The following is a 21,511-nucleotide window of genomic DNA, read 5'->3' as shown; positions in this document are numbered from 1 at the left end:
TGCCAGGTCTCACATGGGATGAAATGCTGAAATTGCTGCAGGCCAGCCCCGTGCTGCCTGTGGAGAAGACAGGAGGCCACCACAATATGTTCTTGTGCTGCAAGGTGTGAGCGAGGCAGATATTTCTGATCTTACGTACAGCATCTCCCACTCAGAGTCTAAACTTTGACTTGGTGCTGTGGCAATGTCTCCCACTAGATTGTGCATTGACGTGGGGACAGCCTGGCTGTCCTGTTGTCACCTGCAGCTTGGCCACTCACTGTGACACAGGGAAGAGAGAAGAGGAGCCTACAAGGCATATGGCTGTTCCTGCCTGGGAAGTGGGAGCTGTGTGCTCCAGCCCAGAGTGACCCCAGACAGAGCTGTCAGGGCAGGATGGGACCCAGCACACCTAAATCTCATGGAAGGTATCTCTGGAGCCCTAGGGGCAGGTGAGAAGCGACTGAAAACACCAGTGGCTGTGTTAGAATGCTGCTCTTTTGTCTGGTCCCTGCAGTGCAGCTAAGACCACTGGAGCCAGATGGGTGCCCTCATGGTCCCACAGGCTCCCGGTCCTGGGGCAGCCAGAATCCATGGCATGGGTATGCCACTGTGTGGGACAGGACGTTGGCAAGAGCAGGGCATCATGTGGGGCATCAGCTGGGACATCTGGTAGGGAAAGCACCTTGTGCAGGACAGGGAAGAGACTGCTCCAGGGAGACCTCAGAGCCCCTTCCAGGACCCAAAGGGGCTCCAAAAGAGTGGGAGAGGGACTGGGGACAAGGGGATGGAGTGACAGAACAAGGGGGAATGGCTTCGAACTGCAAGAGGGGAAATTAAGGTTATATAGAAGAAACTCTTGCCTGGGAGGGTGGGCAGGCCCTGGCACAGGGTGCCCAGAGCAGCTGTGGCTGCCCCTGGATCCCTGGCAGTGCCCAAGGCCAGGCTGGACGGGGCTTGGAGCAGCCTGGTGTGGTGGAAGGTGTCCCTGCCCACAGCAGAGGGCCCTTCCAGCCCAAACCTGCTGCTGCTGCCCAGCGCAGCGGGAGCGGGCTCGGCCCGGCCGGGCCCGGCCCCCGGCTGGCCCAGCGCGGCCCGGGCCCGCCCCGCCGCGGCACCGCCCGCCCAGTCCGGCCCGCCCCGCCCGCCGCCGCCAGGTGCCGGAGCCGCCGCCGGGAGCCGGTAGGTGCCTGTGGGCGGTGGGAATCGGTGCGGGACCGGCGGGACCCGGGGGCCGCGGGGGGAAGGCGGCCCGGACCCCCTCAGCCCCGGACAGGCCGCGGCGGCCTCCGAGCGGCGGGGCCGGCTGGACATAGCGGAGGGAGACACTGAGAACCGGCGGTGACACCAAGCACCGGGGGGGGACACCAGGCATGGGGGGGACACCGAGCACGGGAGGACACTGAGCGCAGACGGGGACACAGGCAGGAGAAGGCCAGCAGTACGCTCTTGGGAAGAAAAGGGATGGAAATCAAGCCCTGGTTAACTCCGTGAGGAGGAAGCAGGCCGAGGGAAGGGCTCGGTGCTCGGCCGTGGCTGGAGCGTTCGCTGCGGAGCCGGGGAGGTACGGCTGGGTGGGGACATGGGCCCGGAGAGCAGCGGGACGCAGCCCTGGCCTCGGACGGGCCTTTAGCGCTGACCCAGTGTCGCAGGGTACCGCTAAAACCTTACAAAGCTTCAGCTCTGTGCCCTCAGCGGTGCCGGCAAGGGTTGGGACGGGAGGGCTGGGATGAAATTTAATCGGGTGGGAAGCGAGGTCGTGTACTTGGGAAGACTTCCCGGTGTAAGGCGAGCGCTGCTGCCCGGCCGGGGGAGGACGGCGGGGGCTGCAGGGAGGGCACAGCTGAGAGAGGAGCGAGTGCGACCCGGACAGATCCCGGGAGAGCAGGGAAGCAGGCCTAGGAACCAGTGTGTGTGTTTCCAGTTATCCCTGCTCGGGAGAGACTAGCTCGCCCGGTGGTCAGGGATGATGAGCCCATTTTAGAGGAGCCGAAAGAAGCTGAGATGTCTTGACAAGCAGGAAGAGAAATGATGATGGTGAGGATGATTTTGGCACATTGGCAGTGTGAAATGAAGAGAGATCCTTCAGTTAAGACATAGTGTGGCACAGCGACAAACACCAAGGAATAAGATTAGTGGGAAGTTGTGGGGTTTTTAACCATTAAAATGGTGAGATCTGGGTTCTTCCTCTCAAGGGGACTGGAAAGGCAGAGGGTAGCAGCTGTAAGACAGTGTTTGGTTGCTTTAGAAGAAGTACAGGGGGTGGTGGTGGTTGCTGCTAAACAGAGGAATGAGGCTGGGATCTTGGGGAGAGCTCCAGGGCTGTGTAGAGGAGTGGAAACTTGCAGGCTGGGAAGGATGCTGCCATGGCAGTGTCCTCTGGATCCTCCACGAGCCATGCTCAAGGTTAAACTTCTCCAGGTCCCTGCAAGGGTAGGTTTGTGCCCCTTGGCCTGAAAACTGCTCTGAGGTGGTCTCCTTGCACCAGTGAGAACTGGGGAGGGGACTGGCAGTTGTCACGTTCTAGGCTGAGCCTAAAATACCAGGTGGTAGAGATGAGGTCAGGCACAATGGTTTTAAGTAGAAATGTTTTAAATTGTAATTCTAGGGGATTTGGGCTGTATGTAGAACTCTCTGAGAAGCTCTTTGGGAATATGCACAAGAGCCTCCTGTTTGTTCTATTCAGTCAAAGTACTTAAAAAGGGGCTTTAATTTCAGCAGGGGCCCTGCTGATTTCAGAGTGCGACCAGAGAAGGCAGCAGGGAAAACTACAGTGAGTATTACGCAGACATAGCGTGGCATATAACCACAGTATGTCATTCATTCATGTTCAGGAGCTAAACAAACTCGTGTGGAAGCACAGGCTGCAAACTTCCCTCTCCCAAAGGCTTCTCTGTCTCAATGTTGCGGTGACATCCATGTGCCCCGGGAAATCCCTGGAAGTGTTTAGCCATGTACCTGCTCTGTTCTCCTCAGCTGTTACGTGAGGTGCTAATTCCTGCTTGGAGGCAGGCAGGCGGTGACTTCATGGCTGTGACAAGGGTGGGGGGATGGAGCAGTGTCCCCAGATGTCCCTGAGCAATGCCAAGCGGAGCAAACATGGTCAGGCCTGCCCAGCTGCTCTCACAGGGCTGGAGGAGCTGCGGTGGCCGTGTGCGCTCAGGGCTGACTCAGGCTGGTGCTGGGAATGGGACGTGTGTGTTCCTACCGAGTACCAGAACATCCTGCCACAGGTGTGACGGGGACAGGTCACACTCAGGGAGCTTCTCTGATTTCAGAACCCTTCCTAATAAGACAGAAGACCGTGCTGAGCTTCTTGTGTTCCCTCAACAGGTCTTTCACCTCAAATTCAGTTGTGAAACTCACTTCCGTGTGTTCCTGTTCTGCTCTGTCTCAGCTGCAGTTACCAAGGGAGAGAGAATGTCTCCCTCAGCACCTGGTGTTGGTTTATGAGAATGTTTGTGAAGGTCATTTCCAAATCAGCTCTTTCTGTGCCTGGGAAGCCACAATGGGCACTGCTTTCCTTCTGGACGAAGCACAGGTGGCAAACACATCCTGGGAGCACAGCTAAGGTGCTCCTGTAGCTGAGGGATGTTCAGGCAGAGCCTAGACTAAAGCCTGTCCATAACATCTCTGTTTTGGGGGGGGAGTTTGTGTCCTTGTCACGATGTTGGCACCTGCAGAAGTGTTGCCATTGCCAGTCTTACTCACTAACACAGCCAAAGAAGGGACGAAAGTCAATTTATTAGGTAAAATAATATATTTTTTCCCTTTCAACTGTGAATTTAGCAGATAAATGCATGTGTTTAAAGGATGGTGTTGATCTTCCAGTATGAGGATGAGTGGTTTTGGAAGGAAATACACAAACAAGTTACTATCTGCTCTGATCCAAGACTTATTTTCTGCTTGTGAAGAATAGTATGAAATTCAGTGTTCTATGTTTGTGGTACATTGTAAAGCCCTACATTTGATTTCTTGTGACTGTTTTAATCAGGAGAGACTATACTGGATTGAAAGAAACTAAATTTTTTAAACTAGTGTGTTTTGTGGGGTCTGCAGTGGGGCTGGTGCTTCACTCCTGCCAGTCTTAGCAGGGCTCTGTACCATATGACAGTTTTCCTGTACCTTTCCAGGAAAGGCTGGTGGCTGCCAGGTGAGCCAGAGAGGCAATAAATAGCATTTGCATAATCTGGAGATTAAAATAACGACAAAGGCAGCAGGACTGGGCTTCTAGACAGGTGTGCCAGCTTCTCAGAAGGTGTTCTCCCAGAGTGGGCCACGCAAAGGTGCTGAACACAGGGTGTGCAGGAGAATCAGGAAACAACAAATAGATGCTGATGTGCCTGGTGGCTCTTAGCAGCAGTCAGTGATGTCTTAAAAGGACTTGAATTGTGCACTACTCTTCCCTTTTCCGTGATACAAGAACAATAATGGTTTGTAGTGGGAACTTTAGTAGTTCTGCAGATGCTGGAGGTTTTTGGTTGGTTTTTCTTCCACAACCTCATTTTGCAGCTCTTATGCAGGCAAAGACTCCAGCCTGGAGCCAATCAACTCTCCTGAAGGTATCAGAGCAAGGCATCTGAGCACACAAGTGTGCAAACACACAGGTCTGTGTACACTTTTTCCTTCAAAAAACACACAATGAGCAACTTCTGCCTTGGGATGTGATGTTAACTTGGTGTTTTCCTGCTGTTCCCAAACAGCACTGGGTATCCATCTCACAGCTGGAGAGAAGCACTTTCATGAGCAGTGTCAGATCTTTACATGCTCTGCACAGAACCTGTCTCCTCTCTGATCAAAGGGAATGCAATTGGAGCAGCTGCCATAGGAAACCACAATCAATTTTCTCACCAGAATAAAGTCTCTGAGGAAGGGGGAGCTCAAATTTTATTTCTGGTGTGAAATGCTCAGAGAGACTCTGGGCTGCTGCTACAGTTTTGCTTTGGGCCCCTTCGTTCTGAGCTGCCTTGTGGCTTCAGTCTTAAATTTGTGTATTTGTGGTGGTGAGAAACAGCTGTTTGAGAGCAACCCTGTTCTGGTCCTCAGTCTGGGTGGAGGATGGAGGCAGGAGCAAAGTGCTGCATGCTGCACATCTCCACGTGAGGCACTTCATTGCAGCTGTCTTTACTCTGGGCCCTCTTAGCAGGCCTGCATTTAGGGTAAGAAAACAAAATTAATAGCTCCAAAAGGTGGCAATGTGATTAACATCTTAGGAACTGTGCAGAGCAGGTGCTGGCAGTGCATGTTTGACTTTGTAGCACTTGGCATGATGGAACCTGAGATCATCAGGGAATGAAGAGCTGACCTGGGGCTTTCTGTGCAAATTAATATATTTCATTTTTACTGTGATTATTAAGGTTACTGTGCATTAGTAATAGTTCTATCCTTTGCCTCCTTTATACACAAGAAAATGGACTACTACCCAGTTCTACTATAGATTTTAGTGATGCCCTGTGAAGGCTGACCTAGAACAGAGGCTGGACAGAGCTAAAGAACAAAGCAGGGATTTATTAAAAGGCCTCCATGGATCCACCTTGGGCAGCACAAGAGCCCAGCCAGGGCTGCACCCAAGATGAACCAAAATGGTCACAAAATGCACGACTGCTCACAGGGTCTCTCATTTTTGTAAGTTCTGCTCCATTTGCACATTGGAGTTCATTGTCCCATTCCAGCTTTAGCCCATGCAGTCCCATCCTGCTTGTTTTTCTCTCTCCAGCCCACGTTGTTTGTGCTCTTGGGCCTGAGATTTGGATCATTTGTCCTTGGTCTCCAGCTGGAGAAGGAATTGTTTTGTCTCCCTGCTCTGTGCAGAGAGCTCACCATCCCCTCATGTGAAGCTCAGAAATACACACTAAAGCAGTACAGAATGTGAAAAGTATAAAAGCTAAAACTCGAGACATCGTTAGGATAAAGCATTTGTGCTGAGATGGGGGTCCCACTGTCCTGAACAGCATCCTGTGCATGTTCCTGAACCTTCTTTGGTACCCAGTCTCTGCATTTAGAAGGAAAAATTTTCCCTACCTTGCACTAACAGCCTGGCTCCCTGTTAACAGTTTTGGAAGATGTTTTTGGAAGAAGTATTCTGCTTTAAGCTTACACATTTACTGTTCCATCTTGCATTCTGTCTTGCAATCCTAAATTCCATCCATCACACCTTACTGTGATTCATGCACATCAGCCCATGCTGTAGCTGTGTTTCATCTTTCTTTGCTCATTGCATTTTGCAGAGAAATGAATTTCACTCACAGTTTGAACCATGAGAGCCTTTTTGCTTTGGGACAGTTTCCTTGAGCTGTCATTCTGGAATTTGTGTCAAGGCTGGGCCTACATCTGGAGGGCTTGTGGTTTTCCCAGCCATTGCCAGAGCTGGGAAGAGGTGAGCAGTTACACCTGAGCACAGGTGATCTGGCACAGGCTGGGGACAGCAGGCTTTGTCCTGTGGGGACCCACTCCTCACAGGCAGCAGCTCTGAGGGGCTTCCCACTTCCTACCTTTGCAACTTCAATTTGACAGTACCTCACAGGGCAAGATAAAATTAATTAAAAGATGTTTTCCAGATATGTTTCGAAGCATAGCTGCTTGACTGAAAAGACAGATGCCCCCCTTCCCTGATTTGTGAGGGATCATCAAGGAATTGTATGAAAAATAAGCCCCTCATTGCTCAGAAATCTCTTCCTCCCAGAGCCCCACAGCTGGAGAGCAGGTGTAATCTCTCAGATGATGGGTGAGTGAAGAAGATTACTATCCTGGGGAGAATTATTGTACAATTGATTTGATTTAGGTCACAGAACAAAAATCGTTGTGTGGAAAGACTTTTGCTGGGGCCAGGCAGACTGTGCTGAGGCTGGATGTGAGATGGGAGCACTTGGCTTTGGCTCATCTGTTCAGAGAGTTGTGGGAAGCCCATCCAAGTCATGTTTTACCTCCACTCCAGTGCCCTTCCACTGTGGGGAAGGGAAATGGCTCCTCGCTCTCTGCTAATAGCATCCCTGAGATGGATTTGCTTTTCCAAAGGGAAAGCACTCGCCCAGCCTGTAAATCTTTTGGATGCTAATGCTGCAGAGGAACAAAAATCAGGGCACAAACTGGGAGCAATTTGTGTCCTGGCAGCCAGGGGCTGGTGCTGGGAAGCACCAGGAACTTTTCCTGGTACAACAATTTGCTTCCCACAAGCAGAGGGAGGGTCAGCTGCATTTTATAGCAGTGCCATTTGTTTGCAGAGCTTTTGAAAATAAAGATTGAGTAATATGTTCAGGATTGACTCGTTCATATCTCCAAGACCCAGAACAACTGCTATCCCATGGTTTTTCTCCTTCCTTTTTGGGTTGGTTTGTTGTGGGTTGTTTCTTTTTTTTTCCAAATGGCCATGACTCAGCCTTTCCCTGCTGCTCTCTGAGTTTCCTGGTTTCTGAATAGGCTATTCTTGGGACAGCAATTCCTGACATAGGAACAAGGGGAGTGTTGTGTTGTTTTCTTCTCTATTTCTTCTGTGGCCTGCGTAAATGTTCTGCTTCCCTCTGATTTTTGCATTTTTCCCACATTACTGGATTGTCCTAAATTGTTGGATATCATCTGGGGCACGTTTTTGCCCTTGTAGCACAGGAGCCCTCTTAGACATGATGCAGGCTTGCACAGCAGCAGCTTTTCTTTCCCAGCAGGATGGTGGTGACAATCCTGAGCATGGAGGGTTGGACTGCTACAGCTCTGTGTATTGTAAAGCTTCAGTCTGCCTTGGTGTGGCCCCTCTGACTCCAAGGAGCTGTGCTTGGCTCTCCAGTGATCTCCTGGGCAAGGGGTAGATCCAGGTGAGGACCAGCACGTGGTGCCACGTCCATGGAGGGTCAGGTGGCTCAGCCTGGCTGTGGGTACACGCTGCCTTTGTGTGTACTGTCACAAGCAAAGGGAAAATACCACCTAGAATTTAAAAACTATGAATAAAAAAAAAACTTTCTGATGGCTTATTTATTGCCCCCCTGCAGATGGCAGAGACTAGGAAGCTAAAGGATGCTCTTTCTGAAACACTTCATGGTGCAGTTACCCAGCCTTTTTAAACAAAAAGCTTTTGGATTTGTTCTGAAGTTTATTCCTCTGTAGTGTGGGCTGGGGAAAGTCACCTGCTGTGGCAGGGAGCACCCCCAGTCCAGGTGTGCTGGCTGCTGCTCTTGATGTGCAGTTGGAAGTGAATGAGTTGTCTAATATTGAACAACCTTTGCTGGGTTTTAGTTTTATTAAGAGCCCAGCTCTTTCTGTCAAGACACAGTTGTATGTGAGGGGGAAATAGCCTAAACTGTTGTATATTTGCCTTGAAAATACAGTAGGCTTTTTGAAAAACCAGAAGGACTCTATGTTTCCTCAAAGCCTGTAGTTACCAAGAGAAATTTCTCAAGACTAGAGGGCTCAAAACACAGGGGCAGTGTTCTTCCTTAGCATCCCTCCACGTTTTTGGATATGCTGTATTGTTGTTAAGCCAACCAAGAGAAAAGCTGCTCTGTGTGAGGAGGCTTTGAGAACATTCACTGCCAGATTAAATTAGCCTTTCTGAGAATAAATTAGTCGTTGTGATGCAGGCAGCCCCACTCTGTACAGCTGTAAAATCTGCGCGTGCTGGTACCCGCAGCAGATAAATGATGTGTTCAGGGCTGTGCTGTTAACAGGAGATTACATTTCTGGCTGGGTATGAATGAAAAGCAGCCTGTTAGATTTTATTGATTATTTCTCCAAATGAGAAGCATTTCCTTTTAAAGCATTTAATTTTAAAGTATTTCCTTTTAAAAGGAGGGAAAGGAACCTGTGGGATTCAGTGCAGCTCCATCTTGGCAGGAAGTGATGGACTAGAGCCAAAGCTGTAGCCCTGCTGCAGTGACTCCAACCTGGGATGCTTTTGAGGTGCTCAGGGGTGCCAGTCACCCAGCTCACGGCAGAAGGGGAGCTGGATCCCTGTGTTGGAAGGGAGGATAAAGCCTGGAATATGGAGTGCAGTGGGGATGGGATTTTGGCTGCTGCCCACTCTTTTGGGCTTATGTTTTTAGCTGAGCACTGGATAAAAAGCTGCTGCTGGTGTGTGCATGCTGCCCTTTTCTTAGAGGCATCTTTGGTTTGTCTCCTAATTAACTAAATGCCTTTATTCTCCTTTGTGCTATATCAGGAAGTGCTGCAGGAGGCTGGGCCTGTGCTGAAGCCTCAACTTGTCCTTCCCACCTGCACTGCTGGGACCACTCAGCTCCTCCAAAATCTTCACGTAGTCTTTGAGCAAGCAGGGACTAGAGACCCTTTCCTGGTGTTAAATATCAGCTCTTTTGCTGCGCTTGCTGCAGATCTTCCACAGAGATGTCGTCTGGAGCATATTTGTGTTTTGGGAGCAGAGGTTTCCCCCAGAGTTCGTGGCTGCCACAGGGGGTGTTAATTTAGCCTTTCAGACTCTCCTTGCCATGATTCAGGATGGTTTAGCTTGGTGGGAGCTCAGTTTGGAGCTGCCTGCTGAGCTGTTCTGATGTGAGAGAAAACAGTTCCCAGCAGGTTTAGTGTCTAACTGTGGCAGCTGCTCTGTCTTCCTCAGGCTCAGGAGAGGATTTGAGCAGCTGAGCTGTTTACCTGCCCTGAGGGCATCCTGCTTTTATGGGCTTGAATCTTCCCTGTTCCATCCTCTGCTGTGGGAGCAGTGACCCTGCCTCAGGACTGCTCCAAACCCTCTGACCAGCGATGCTTTTCGTGGAGCAGCAAGGCAGTGAGGTGTTGTTGTGACAGAGGAAGGGTTTGGAAGAGCCCAGAGCAGGGACCTGGGGAGGATTGTTCTGTGTGTTAGGGCTGCTTGGAGTCCAGCTCTGGCCTAGATTTTCAGTAGGAGCTTTGGGGAAGGGGTTATGAAGGACTCGGCAGGAACTGGTGCTGCAAACTGAAAACACAGTCGTGGAGGAGTAAAAATTACTTTACTGGACGTGGAAGTCAATGTGGACTAGCCAAGTCTGGTGGGAACTGGAGGAAGAATTGGGGATGGCAGGAGCTCTGTGTAACTTGGGGGTGCCCAGCACTGGGCACACTCAGTGGCTGTTGATAAATCCAAGGGTTTTCCCCTCTGGGACATTGTCATCCGCCTTTGAGCAGTCCAAATGAGATGGGCTTGGGAGCAGGGCAGTGCCAGTGCCATGGCACAATCCAGCCCCATGCTGGTGGCCCTGGGCAACTCCAGTCTGGTCCCAGTCTGGAACTGGGAGCAAGGAAGTGAGTGTGGTAACACAAATGGCCTCAGCATGGAAGAGTTCCTCCAGTGCACATCTTGGGATGTGTGTGGATGCTCCTTGCTGGCAGTGGGACTCGGGAGAGATCTTAGACCTTACACACAAGATCCTGCTGAACCCCAAACCACACTCCTTTGCAAAGAGTGAGCCTTGGCCTTACATAAAATCGAGTGACACAGAGCACTTCGCACTAGTCCTCAAAAAAAAGTGCAAGGTGACATTGTACCAGTTAAATCTGAATGTCAGCAGCTTCTCTGGCACCGAGGCAGGGGATCTGTGAGCACGGGAAATGCTCATGCTGGAGACTGGAGCCAGTGCTACAGCAAGCTGCTGCTCTCCTTGGGTAAGGATACATCAGTGCCGTGGCATATGTTTTGTACAGCACTTGAAAATGGATCTGGAATCACCACCAATGTATTCAAAAGTATTTCATTGTGTTGCAAAATCTGCAAGGGAATTCTGGATATGCTCCTGCGCTCTGATTAATTCTGAAACTGAAATGCAGAACTGCTGATCATCTCTGATTCTAATTTCCTCCTCCCTTGGAGCTCTCTGTGTCATTTAACGGACGTCACACATACTCAGTTTGATTCAGCAATGATGTAGCTGTGTAATTTGACTTTCTCTCAAAAAAATTCTATAGAAGGAGGGAGAAATGAAAGAGTGAGTGTTTAGAGAAAGAAAATATTTTTAATTTGATGTTGGAAAGGGAATCTATAAAACCCTGGGGTTTGCTGTGAGACATAGTGGGTACCCATTGTATATTCACCTTCTCTGTGCTGGTCTCCCCCAGATGGGAGGCAGCAGATGCTGACAGCAGGAGATGATTTTTTGTGTAGGTAACTGAAGAGCAGTACTTGGTGACTGGGAATGACTTGGGGTTCTCCATGGAGAACGTCCAGGCTGCCCAGTCTCCAAAACCATGAGTGCTGGGAGTGGGAGGGACTGACAACTCTGCCTTTGATCCCTTCCTAACTCATCCTTAAGCCTCTGTTCTGGGCTGCCCTCAGAGGTGAGCTCGGATCTGTGACTGTGCTTAAGAGCTGTGGATCTTCTCCCGACCTCCTGAGACTTCTGCTTGCTGTTAAGCTTCTTGAGCCTGGGGTATTTTTGTTTGCTTGTTTAAATGAACAGCTATTCTTGTTGGCACAGTTGTGTTTCATGCTACATTAAAACACACTGTTGGAGTAGATGTTGCTTGAGATTCTGGCAGGTTGTGTTATCACCATTATTAACAGATATCAAAGGGATGATGTAATGCAGGATGTATCCTCTCAGGGGGGAAATTAAGTAGATACAGAGGACTGGAGGCAACAGCAGCTGCTATCACTGGATGCTTTCCCATGGATGTTATCAAGTGTTAGCTTGGATTCTTTGTGAACTGCAGTGAAAGTCTCATGGAAAAGCTGTCTGCTTCCCCAGGGATTTGGCTTGCAGCACCCTCCTTTTCTCATCTCTCTGGAGCACATTGGTAGGATGCAGAGGAGCTCAGATTTATCTTTAATGTTACTTTAATCACATCCATGAGCACACCTGGTGTTTTGCAGCCTGTCTTCTCCCGTGCAGCCAGGACACGTGCTGGAAGGGTCTGAACAGTGAGCACCACCTGGGTGGGACAGTGGCAGCCTGTGGGGCAGCCTCCCTGCTGTGTGCTCCCTGCTTGCTCCATGTTCACAGAACTGGCTTTTGGGGGCCAAATTCAGATTCCCTGGTGGCGCAGAGTGCTCTGTCCATACCTCAGCTTTCCCCAGTGTCCTGACACGTGGAAGAACTGGGGTCCAGTTTTGAAGTGTGGGATTGTGACCCCTCCTCCCTTGCAGCCCCTCCTGGCTCCTGGATGTCAGCGTGAGCTCTTGCCAGCTCGTGATGCTTCCCACAGCCATGTGCCACGTCTTAGGAGCCAACAGCAGAGAGAACGAGCTACCCCAGTTTGTTCTTTTCATTTTGGCCGGTTTTTCTTTAAATATTCAGGTTAAGCAGGTCCTGGCAAGGATGTTTCTGCAGCCCCAGTGTGAAGAGCCAAGAGCGCTTGGTCAGCCGATCCAGAGGGAACAGCACTGGAGAGAATCCCAGAGGCGGCAGCAGGTCCTGCAGGCACTCCTCCCGCACGTAACCCTTTGTGGGAGTTGTAGATGAAGCCTCCTTGTCTTAAACAGGGAGGATTTTGTGTCTGGTTTTCCTGATATCCATGCAGAGGAGCTGCTGGAAGTGGTAATTTGAATCTCTGGCCAAGGACAGCTGAGCTGGGGCTGTGCTGTGGAGATTATCTGATTATGCTTTGGATTTAATGCCCTGAGAAATCTTGCTTTGGATACAGCACCTGGCTACCAGCGAGGATCCTGCTCTGAGGTGATTTGTCTGCTGGGTGACGGTGGCACACAGAAGGTCAAACGATATGTTCAAGGTCCTCAGGTAAATGACTGCAATGGGAAAGCTCCTCTGGGGATTCACGTAGTCGAGAGCAGAGCAGGGAGCTTTGGCTGTCTGACATACCTGGATCAAATGATGAAAAACCTTCTTCTCCAGTATTCCTGTGTTTTTAAAGGAGAGCTGCTGGCCTGCCTCGCCAGCTGACCTTTCTGTGCCTGTACTGAAGGAGCAGCCTGACCCTCCTGGAAGAAGCAGTTTTCTGCAGCTGAAATCTTAGTGCAGAAGTGTGGAAGGAATCTGCTGTTCTGGGAGCAGCCTGGCTGTTCCCAAACAGTGGGTTTGTGCTCCCTGGCAGTGACTTGGACTTGGGAAAACGCAGCTGAGTTGCTTAGAAAAAGAACAGACCTTTCCTTCAGTCCTTCTCTTGGGTTTCTATTTCCATCGGCGCCTTGCAGAGCGTTGCAGGCATGCGCCCTCTTGCTGCCTTGGCCGTGACCAGGATGAGGAGTTGAGGAGGTGCTGCCAAGGTTAACAGTGGATAAAGGAGCCGGTACATGGTCAGGGATTGCCAGGACATCCTTCTCTCTGAAGGAGGCTGAAGCACTCTGTGCTGTTTATTCCTCCCCTCCTGGTTCTGGGGAGGTGGTGTGCAGGCTGGGGGCAGCAACTGCGCATGGGAATAGGCAAAGCTGAGGGGGAGCTTCGGCTTGTTTGCAGGAAAACATAATTGTGATGTTCTGCATAAAAACCAGGCAGAAATAACCACTGATAGTGCTTGTTCAGCAGAGATTTATGCTGTCTGTCCTTTGGAGGTAAGAGCTGTCCGGTGGGATTGCGCGTGGTGGGAGCTGAGCTCCATCCCTGCACACTGTGCCAGTGGGCACAGCACAGGCAGAGGGCAGAGCCCTGTGAGCTCCGGGCACAGCACAGGCAGAGGGCAGAGCCCTGTGAGCTCCGGGCACAGCACAGGCAGAGGGCAGAGCCCTGTGAGCTCCGGGCACAGCACAGGCAGAGGGCAGAGCCCTGTGAGCTCCGGGCACAGCACAGGCAGAGGGCAGAGCCCTGTGAGCTCCGGGCACAGCACAGGCAGAGGGCAGAGCCCGGTGAGCTCCGGGCACAGCACAGGCAGAGGGCAGAGCCCTGTGAGCTCCGGGCACAGCACAGGCAGAGGGCAGAGCCCGGTGAGCTCCGGGCACAGCACAGGCAGAGGGCAGAGCCCTGTGAGCTCCAGGCACAGCACAGGCAGAGGGCAGAGCCCTGTGAGCTCCGGGCACAGCACAGACAGAGGGCAGAGCCCTGTGAGCTCTGGGCACAGTTGTAACACAGGGAACATGCAGCTCTAGGCTGGGTTTGGAGGTGCTGTTCAGAAATGCCATTGTAGAGAAGGGGGATTGGGATTGGGATTGGGATTGGGATTGCCACAGTCAGGGTATGGCTCTGTCCCCCTCAGCACACCCTGCTCAGTTCCCCCTCCTTGCTGCCCCTAAAGCTCCTTTTGAAGAGTAACAGACTTTGGCTCGAATGACATTTTGCCAGCATCTGAGTGGCCTTTTTGTGCCTTCCTAGTCTCAGTATTTCCCAGTTTCTGAAGCACATAACCTGTGGCACACAGGTATCTTTCCCAGGGCCAGGAAGACTGGGATGGTTTTGGCCACAATGCTGTTCTTATCTCTAAAGGAAGGATGCTGGGCTCAGTGGTGGCCCAGCATCTTCAGGACTCTTGGCTTTTAAAGCTGTATTTCCAAAAGCCTGGGAGCTGGAATCTGCATCTCTTTGATGTGCAGTGAAGCTGAAAGTGCTCGTATATTTTTCTCTTATTTATTCATTAATTTTAGTGTGTTTTTTTCTTTTTTCAAATATCAGATTTTTTTTTTTTTAATGGAGGAAGAGCTCCAAAAATGTGCAGCAGCAGCTTTTGAAGCGTCAACGTCACCGAACGTGGCTGAGTATGAACAAATGCTGCTTCCTGTCTCAGGGAGCCACTGCTCCCATGGAGGAAGCAAAGCGGAATTGCTGTGCATCTGAGTTACAAGTGCAGCAGGAGCAAGGACAGCACAGGCTGTTTCAGCTGTGGGATGCATCTCAGTGATGCTGTGAGGCTGACTCAGAGCTGCTGGGGCCAGCGCTGCACCATCAGGGCTCACACGTGAGTTGGACCTGCCAGCATCTGCTCTGCCCTCGCCAGGTTTGTCTCACCCGTGGAGATTTCATCTGTGAGGAGGCAGCTTGAAGCACAAACAGCTGCTGCTGGGGAAGAATGGCATGAGCAGACCAAATCTGAATTATCTGTGTCCATCCTCTTTGTGGCATCTATTTTATGTTCTGGTGGCACAATATTCCCTGGTCCCACTGCACACCAGTTGTTTTGATGAGTGATGCCCACTTTATCTGTTTGGAAAGCAGGTGGGATGTGCAGACCATTCCTCTTGTCATGTTTGAATCCCAAACTGTTTCTGCAGTGATGTAACAGAGGGAAATACAGCCAGTATGGGATTGCTGGACCCTGACACATCAGTTCCTCTCATCACTGCTGGAAGTTGCTTTCTATCAGTTTTGAACATGTCAGTAATGGGAACCTGGGGCTTTGGGGTATTGATTGATGCCCTCTGGACAAGGGCCTGGAATGACAGGACAAGGGGGAATGGCTTCACCCTGACAGAGGACAGGGTTAGATTGGAAAGTGGGAAGAAATTCTTCCCTGGGAGGGTGGTCAGCCCCAGCACAGGTTGCCCAAAGAAGCTGTGGCTGCCCCTGGATCCCTGGAAATGTCCAAGGCCAGGCTGGACAGGGCATGGAGCAGCCTGGGACAGTGGAAGGTGTCCGTGCCCATGGCAGGATGTTGTAATGAGATGGGCTTTAAGGTCCTTTCAAACCAAACCGTTCTGGGATTCTACAATCCCTCATTAGCTGGGCAGGGGCTGCTGAGCACAGGAAGCAGTGGATTAGAAAGCGTTGTGTTTCCACAGGCAGGGCTGGGTGCTGCCCCACGGCGCTTCGGCTGTGTGAGAAGCCTCAGACAGACCTCTTGGGGCTGAGAGTTACCCTCTGATCTGAACAGGGGACCTAAAAATCTTTTGCGATCTTCTGACCCAAAAGCTGCCTGGAATGAGATCAGGGAGCACAGAGCCAGGGGAGGACACACGGATTGAAGGCCATAGCCAGGGTGGGCCAAGCCCTTTCTGCGTGGAGGCTGTGATGGAGCTGTGCTGTCCTGGTTGTGTCTGTCACAGTGCTGTGCCCCTGCAGGCTAATGGGAATCTTTTCTTTTTCATTTTCTTTAGCAAATATCGATTCCCTGGGGGACACAGGGGTCCTTTGCCTGTCTTCTGTGTTTAACTGATTGTGATGATTGTGGTTCCATAGTGGATTTATCCTCTGTAGTTAATTTGCAGAGGAAACCAGTAAAAGCTGTTCTTGCAGTTGAGAAGAGCTAATCTGCATTTGTAGCTGGAAATAGCATCTCCTCTCTCCATCCTGCTATGATAACCATCTCCTTTGGAGTCTCAGGAGCTTGCAATGTGTCCTTGCTCCAAAGGACCTGCATAAGACATTGGTGATTCCATCAGCTCTTGACCTTAAACCTGGTAATTTTGGAATACTGCAGGGTTGTCAGTGCCAGGGTGGTGAGGAATGGCCTGGGGTAGCTCCTGCCCAGTGCCAGGGGGAAGCTGAGTGTCCTCTGGTAGCCCATAGAGCTCTCCATCAGAACTGGGCCGGGTTTTGTGCTGCTCACATTAAGATGAAAGAAAGCACAGGAGAGAAACAGCATCTAAGAGGCTTAAAAGCAACAGGCTTTCTTTTCCTCCTGGGAAGGGCACACAGCCAACATCTTGCTCTTTACAGATCTCTCTTAATAAGCAGAATATTGCATTAGGAGCTACTGAGCCTGCCAAGAACAAGCAGAAGGGCCCTGCATCCCACAGCTTCCTTCATCCCAGGGCACGTGTGGCTCTGGGACCCAGGGCTGGCACCCTCCTGGGCAGGGTGGCAGCATTACTGGCTGGCTCTCCCTGGGGCTGTTGCTTCATCTGATGGATGTTGGTGGAGTGGCTGGTGGAGGACTCCTCCTCTCCTGCCTTTTCTTGCCAGCTGCTTTGATGGGGGGAGTGAGGCTGGGGAGTGTTGAAATATTATTATGGGAAAGCATCATCTGAGCAGGAATGGGAGGAGAACTATTATGTTAGAAAAGCTGTGGGCGCAGTTAGCCTGTGAGGGAAGGAATGCTCCCTGGCAGGCTGGTGTCCCCATGTAAGGACTCTGGGATGCTCTGGTTGGGCTGAGCTCATCCAGAACCCCTGCAGGCATGGGGACAGGAAGGTATGAGGTTCCTGGATGCGCAGGCTTGGCTACTTTGAGAAGAATAAATCCTCCTTTTCTTCACATCCCCACTGAGCTAAAAGGAGCACGGCCCAGTTTGAGCTTTGTAGGTCACTGAAGGAGAAGGCAGGCTCTACAGTGTGCCTGGAAATGCTCTGTGCCATGGCAACTCTGCTTGCCTGGGCTCTTAAGGAAGAAACTGGAGGGAGAAGCAGGAGGAAGATGACCCCCAGCTGCCCCAGTGTTACTCTTTGAAGCTGTGTGGCTGCAACTCCAGACCTTGGGGGAGAAATTCTAGTCAGGAAATATGGACATCCTGGGGAGACCCTGTGCCTGTCAGGAATCTGCTCAGCTCCTGGGGGGATCAGTGTGCTCCTTCATGAGCAGCAACCAGTGATGGTGCTCCTCCAGGGACTGATTAAATTTCCTGCTACCTTGCAGGAGGCTGCTGGGTGGCAGGGAGCGTGAACTAGGAAAAAAGGAGTAGAATAAAGCAAAGCCATGCAGGTGAGGGAGGATGGGTCTTCCCGCCTTGCTTGCCAAGTCTTTGGCTCTGCTTGACCCTTCAGCTGCAGGTGGAGGTGGCTGAGCCCCATGGGCACCTCTGTGGGCACACCTGCAATGCAGGGCTGGGGCAGCCCTGGCTGCCTGGCCTGGTGCCTGCGCAGGCTGTGCCGTGCTGGGGAGGTCGGCGTGCTCTGGGCTGGCTGCCCAGCACGTGGCACTGGTGCCTGCAAACGGGACAAGCAGGGTCACATTTGCTCCTGGCCTGTTGGGGTGAAGGCTGGAGCTCCCAGCACTGCGCCCTGGGCTCTGACAGCAATGTCACCCTGTCCCATGCCTGATGGCAACTGTCCCAAGCACTGAGTGAGCAGCCTCTCACTTGTACTTCCCAATTTAGTCACATCCTCCCAGCTATAACTGAGCCACTGGAAATGGGGAAATCATGTTTCTTGATGTTGTTGCACTTCCTTGGATCTCAGAGCGTGTCAGTGGGCTTTGCCACGTGCCAAGGACGCAGAGCCTCATGCCTGCCGTTGAGGGGGCACATGGGGAGGCTCCGGCCTGGGGGAGAGAAGGGGTTTGGTGTGGCAGCCAGGACAATGCTGCAGCTGTGCTTCCTCTCCATCTCTGTCATTCACTTGCTGTCTCCTTTTACACAGACCCAGTGCAAGAAGCTGCCTTCCAAACTACACTGCTCACAGGAGCTGCTTCTCTCAGCTGTCAAGGCCTCTGAGCTGTTGCTGCAGGGAAGAGGACAGGTAAATTCCTCCCCATGTAAAATAACAGCTCCAGCTGTTAAATCTGGTCTTACCTTAACTCACTGGATTTATTTAGAAATGCTCTGTGGGTTTCCACCCTCTGTCCCAGAGTTTGCGCTTCAGGCTCAGGGTGGGGGTCCTGCCATCCCTCAGGGCACAGCACTGTGTCACTGAGGGTGGAGGTGGGGGGCTGTGGGCGGCTCCTGCCCACCTTTGGTACCCCAGCGATGCAGCCAAGTCTTGGCACAGCACATTCCAGCCCAGCACTGCCCTGGCGTGTGGCCTCGCAGTCCAGAGCTGCCCTGACGAGCTGCTGTGCACCAGGTGGGCTTTGCAGGGAAGCCCCATGGAGCTGGCAGGAAGATTTTACACCCTGGAGTTGCTGCCTGGTCAGAGCCTGTCCAGCTTTGGGGCCATACCCCTGGTTCTGCCTGGGGGGGAAGCTGAGGCTGCTGCCGTGGTGGCACCAGCCCTGTTCTCCTCTCTTACCTGTCACCTCCATCCCAAGCAGCACGCCAGCTCCATGTGCCCGTGGCACCAAGGGCTGGTGTCACCTAAAGGCTTCTGTCCCTGCAGGGCTGCCTGGAGCAATGTCCAACGACCCACCCCCACCCTACCCGGGGGGCCCCTCGGCACCGCTGATAGAAGAGAAGCACGGCCCCCCCTCTGCACCAGGTACTGGGGGGTGACAGGACCCGAGGAAGTGTGGGTTCCCCGCCACTGCCCTGGCTGTGGCCTCTCCTCACAGCACGCTGGGAAGGGTGCTGCAATGCCTGGCTGCCTCTGTCCCCATGTCACCCTTGGGGAAGCAGGAGGGGTCCTAGGGGCAATGACAAGAGCAGGAAGCGCTCCCAGCTCAAAGCCTGGCACTGCTCCCTGCTGTGGGGTGGATTTGGGTTTTTTATGGCCCAGAGGAGGATGCGGCTTAAGGGGTTGCCCTCCACCTCTTGCCTCCCTTCCCTGCCTCCTTGGCTGCTGACTATGTTTCCTTTCAGAGGGTGTCACCCCAGTGGTGGGACAGCCCCAGGGGGTTCCTATCCCCCCTCCTGAGTTCGGACCCCCCCCATATGAGCCACCCTCACAGCCGGGGTTCATGCCCCCCCACATGCCCACGGATGGCTCCGGGCCCTACGTGCCACCAGGTGAGTCCTGCAAGGGGTTGGGAGACAGGGGGTGAGGATCGGCAGCAGCACGAGTTTCCTGGGGACCGGGGGGGACACAAGAGGGGGCTTGGGCTGCCATTTGGAGCTTGCAGCAAGGTTCCTTGGGATGCGGTGGGGGGCACAGTGCCTGTAGCAGGGCTGGCCCCAAGTCTGTACTCAAAAGGGTGGTGTTGCAGCAGGGTGGGCGCCTCCCCAAAAAGGATCTGGCCTCTCCTGCCATGCACGAAGGTGCTCACTTGTTTGTGTTTCTCATTCACAGCAGGATACTACCCACCCCCAGGCCCTCACCCCCCCATGGGCTACTACCCTGCCCCAGGCCCCTACCCATCTCCTGCTGGCCACACGGCCACAGTGCTCGTCCCTCCGGGAGCCGCCACCACGGTCACAGTGCTGCAGGGAGAGATCTTCCAGGGTGCCCCCGTGCAGACGGTGTGTCCCCACTGCCAGCAAGCCATCACCACCAAGATCTCCTATGAGATTGGGCTCATGAGCTTCCTTCTTGGCTTCTTCTGCTGCTTTGTGGGGTAGGTGCTACAGGCAGAGCTGGGACTTTGTGTTGAGTGCTCAGCCTGGTCCGGGGTAGCCCCAGTGCTGCTGGCCTTGGCTGAGCCGTTTGGCACGGTGAGGATCGTGGCACAGAGGTGGCACTGGAGCAGCAGAGGGGTTCCTGGGGTGACAACCCCTACAGTTACTCACATCTCTTGCCCGTGGCCCCGAGAGAACCCCATGCCCAGGGACTGCCCTAGCTCAGCGTTTCTGCCTGTCCCTGTGCTCCAGGTGTGATCTCTGCTGCTGCCTGATCCCCTGCCTGTTCGATGACTTCAAGGATGTGACACACACGTGTCCCAACTGCAAGGCCTACATCTACACGTACAAGCGCATGTGCTAACGGCGCCCGGGAGCCACGGGAACCCCACCGGCCCGTCCCGCTGCGGTCCGTCCATCCGTCCGTCCCCGCGTGTGCATCGCCCCTCGCTTCCCGCCGGTGGTGTGTATGTGTGATCCCCGGCTCCCTCCCACGCAGAGCTGCCACCACTGCCCCCGGCTCTGCTCCTCACTGGGAATAGTTGGATTGGTGACACTGGTGCACAGGGGAGGTGGGCCCAGGCCCCAGATGCTGTGTGGGAGCTGCCCTGCAGTGCACAGGAGTGGGGGGCATCGCTCTGCACCCCATTACGCTCCAGGCTGTGAACGAGGCCCCTCTCACCTGGAGCAACCCTGGGAAGAGCAGCAGCTGCTGGAGGTGCCCACCCCAGTCCCACAGAGCAGAGGGTGCCTGGCTGCAGGGATGTGTTGGGGTGAGAGCCCAGGAGGGGACCCAAGCAGCCCATGGTGCCCTCAGGGGATGCAGCACAGCCTTTGTGGCACTTTCAGGAAGGGGCTCAGTGACAAGGAGACAGGGCAGTGCCACACACCAGGTTTCTGTGTGGTTCATGGCCCCCTCCAGCCCCATGGCAAAGCCCCTTCCCGAGGGGAGGCAGAGCTGCCTCTAAGCATGGAGAGGGGCCCGGCAGCAGCACTGCGCCCTTACCAGCACCTCCGTCCTGCCCGTGGCCACTCCAGCTGCATGCGCCTCCTCCCAGCCCCGCCGCGGCTCTGGGGGCAGGGACAGCCCCAAGCAGCCCTGGCCCCCCTGGCAACCTGAGAGCCAAAACCACACCCGGCATGTCCTGGCTGTCCGGCACGTAGAGTAGAGGAGTTTGTTACCAGGCTGCAGCTCCAGAGCCGTCCTGGGCCTGGCAGGGTCTGTAGGGTCCTCCTTGCATGTGGTGTAGGGGGTATTTTTAGCTCACTCACCTGAGGCAGAAGGCAGGGGCAAGCAGGCAGCGACAGGAGCTGCCAGCAGCACTCCCACAGCAGGGGCAAGAGGACCTGGGAGCCAAGTTCAGCCTCTCAGGGCTGCTTCTCCCTCCCCTGCCCTGCAGCTCCCAGAGCAAAGTGGGGGGGTCTCTCAGTACACAGGTGTGCAAACACAGCCTGACCTGCACAGGCAGCTGCTGTTTGCTCAGGGGTGGAACTGTGGCACTAGTCAGTGTTTTTATGTAAATAAATAACAGACCCTGAACTTGTGTGCATCTTTTTCTTCTTTCCTGCTGAAAATTCACAGCAGATCTGCCTGCAGGGGAGCTGAGGATGAGGGCAGGGTGGGGGTACAGTGGCACCAAGCACGGGAGGAGGAGCAGCA

The 21,511-nt window shown here is 53.2% G+C and overlaps 1 protein-coding gene across 4 annotated transcripts; it reads left to right on the top strand.

Annotated features, from left to right (window-relative positions):
* The first annotated feature begins 1,086 nt into the window (after window positions 1-1,086).
* Window positions 1,087-21,389, top strand: CDIP1 (cell death inducing p53 target 1). 4 transcript variants are annotated; one of them, XM_068206586.1, is made up of 6 exons: window positions 1,087-1,161; window positions 18,065-18,163; window positions 18,740-18,838; window positions 19,159-19,305; window positions 19,589-19,850; window positions 20,104-21,389. In XM_068206586.1, exons 3-6 carry the CDS (start codon window positions 18,754-18,756, stop codon window positions 20,213-20,215), a joined length of 606 nt encoding a protein of 201 aa, XP_068062687.1. In that variant the 5' UTR covers window positions 1,087-1,161; window positions 18,065-18,163; window positions 18,740-18,753; the 3' UTR covers window positions 20,216-21,389. The 4 variants fall into 4 exon arrangements, with proteins under 4 accessions (XP_068062687.1, XP_068062684.1, XP_068062686.1 ...); XM_068206583.1 differs by having other exon boundaries at window positions 1,094-1,161; window positions 19,586-19,850; XM_068206585.1 differs by having other exon boundaries at window positions 1,143-1,165; window positions 19,586-19,850.
* Window positions 21,390-21,511: the final 122 nt, after the last annotated feature.

This window comes from Anomalospiza imberbis, chromosome 16 (genome assembly GCF_031753505.1).
Source record: "Anomalospiza imberbis isolate Cuckoo-Finch-1a 21T00152 chromosome 16, ASM3175350v1, whole genome shotgun sequence".
Lineage (NCBI taxonomy): Eukaryota > Metazoa > Chordata > Aves > Passeriformes > Viduidae > Anomalospiza > Anomalospiza imberbis.
Note: the sequence above shows the minus strand (reverse complement) of the source record. Positions and strands in the feature narration are given on the sequence as shown.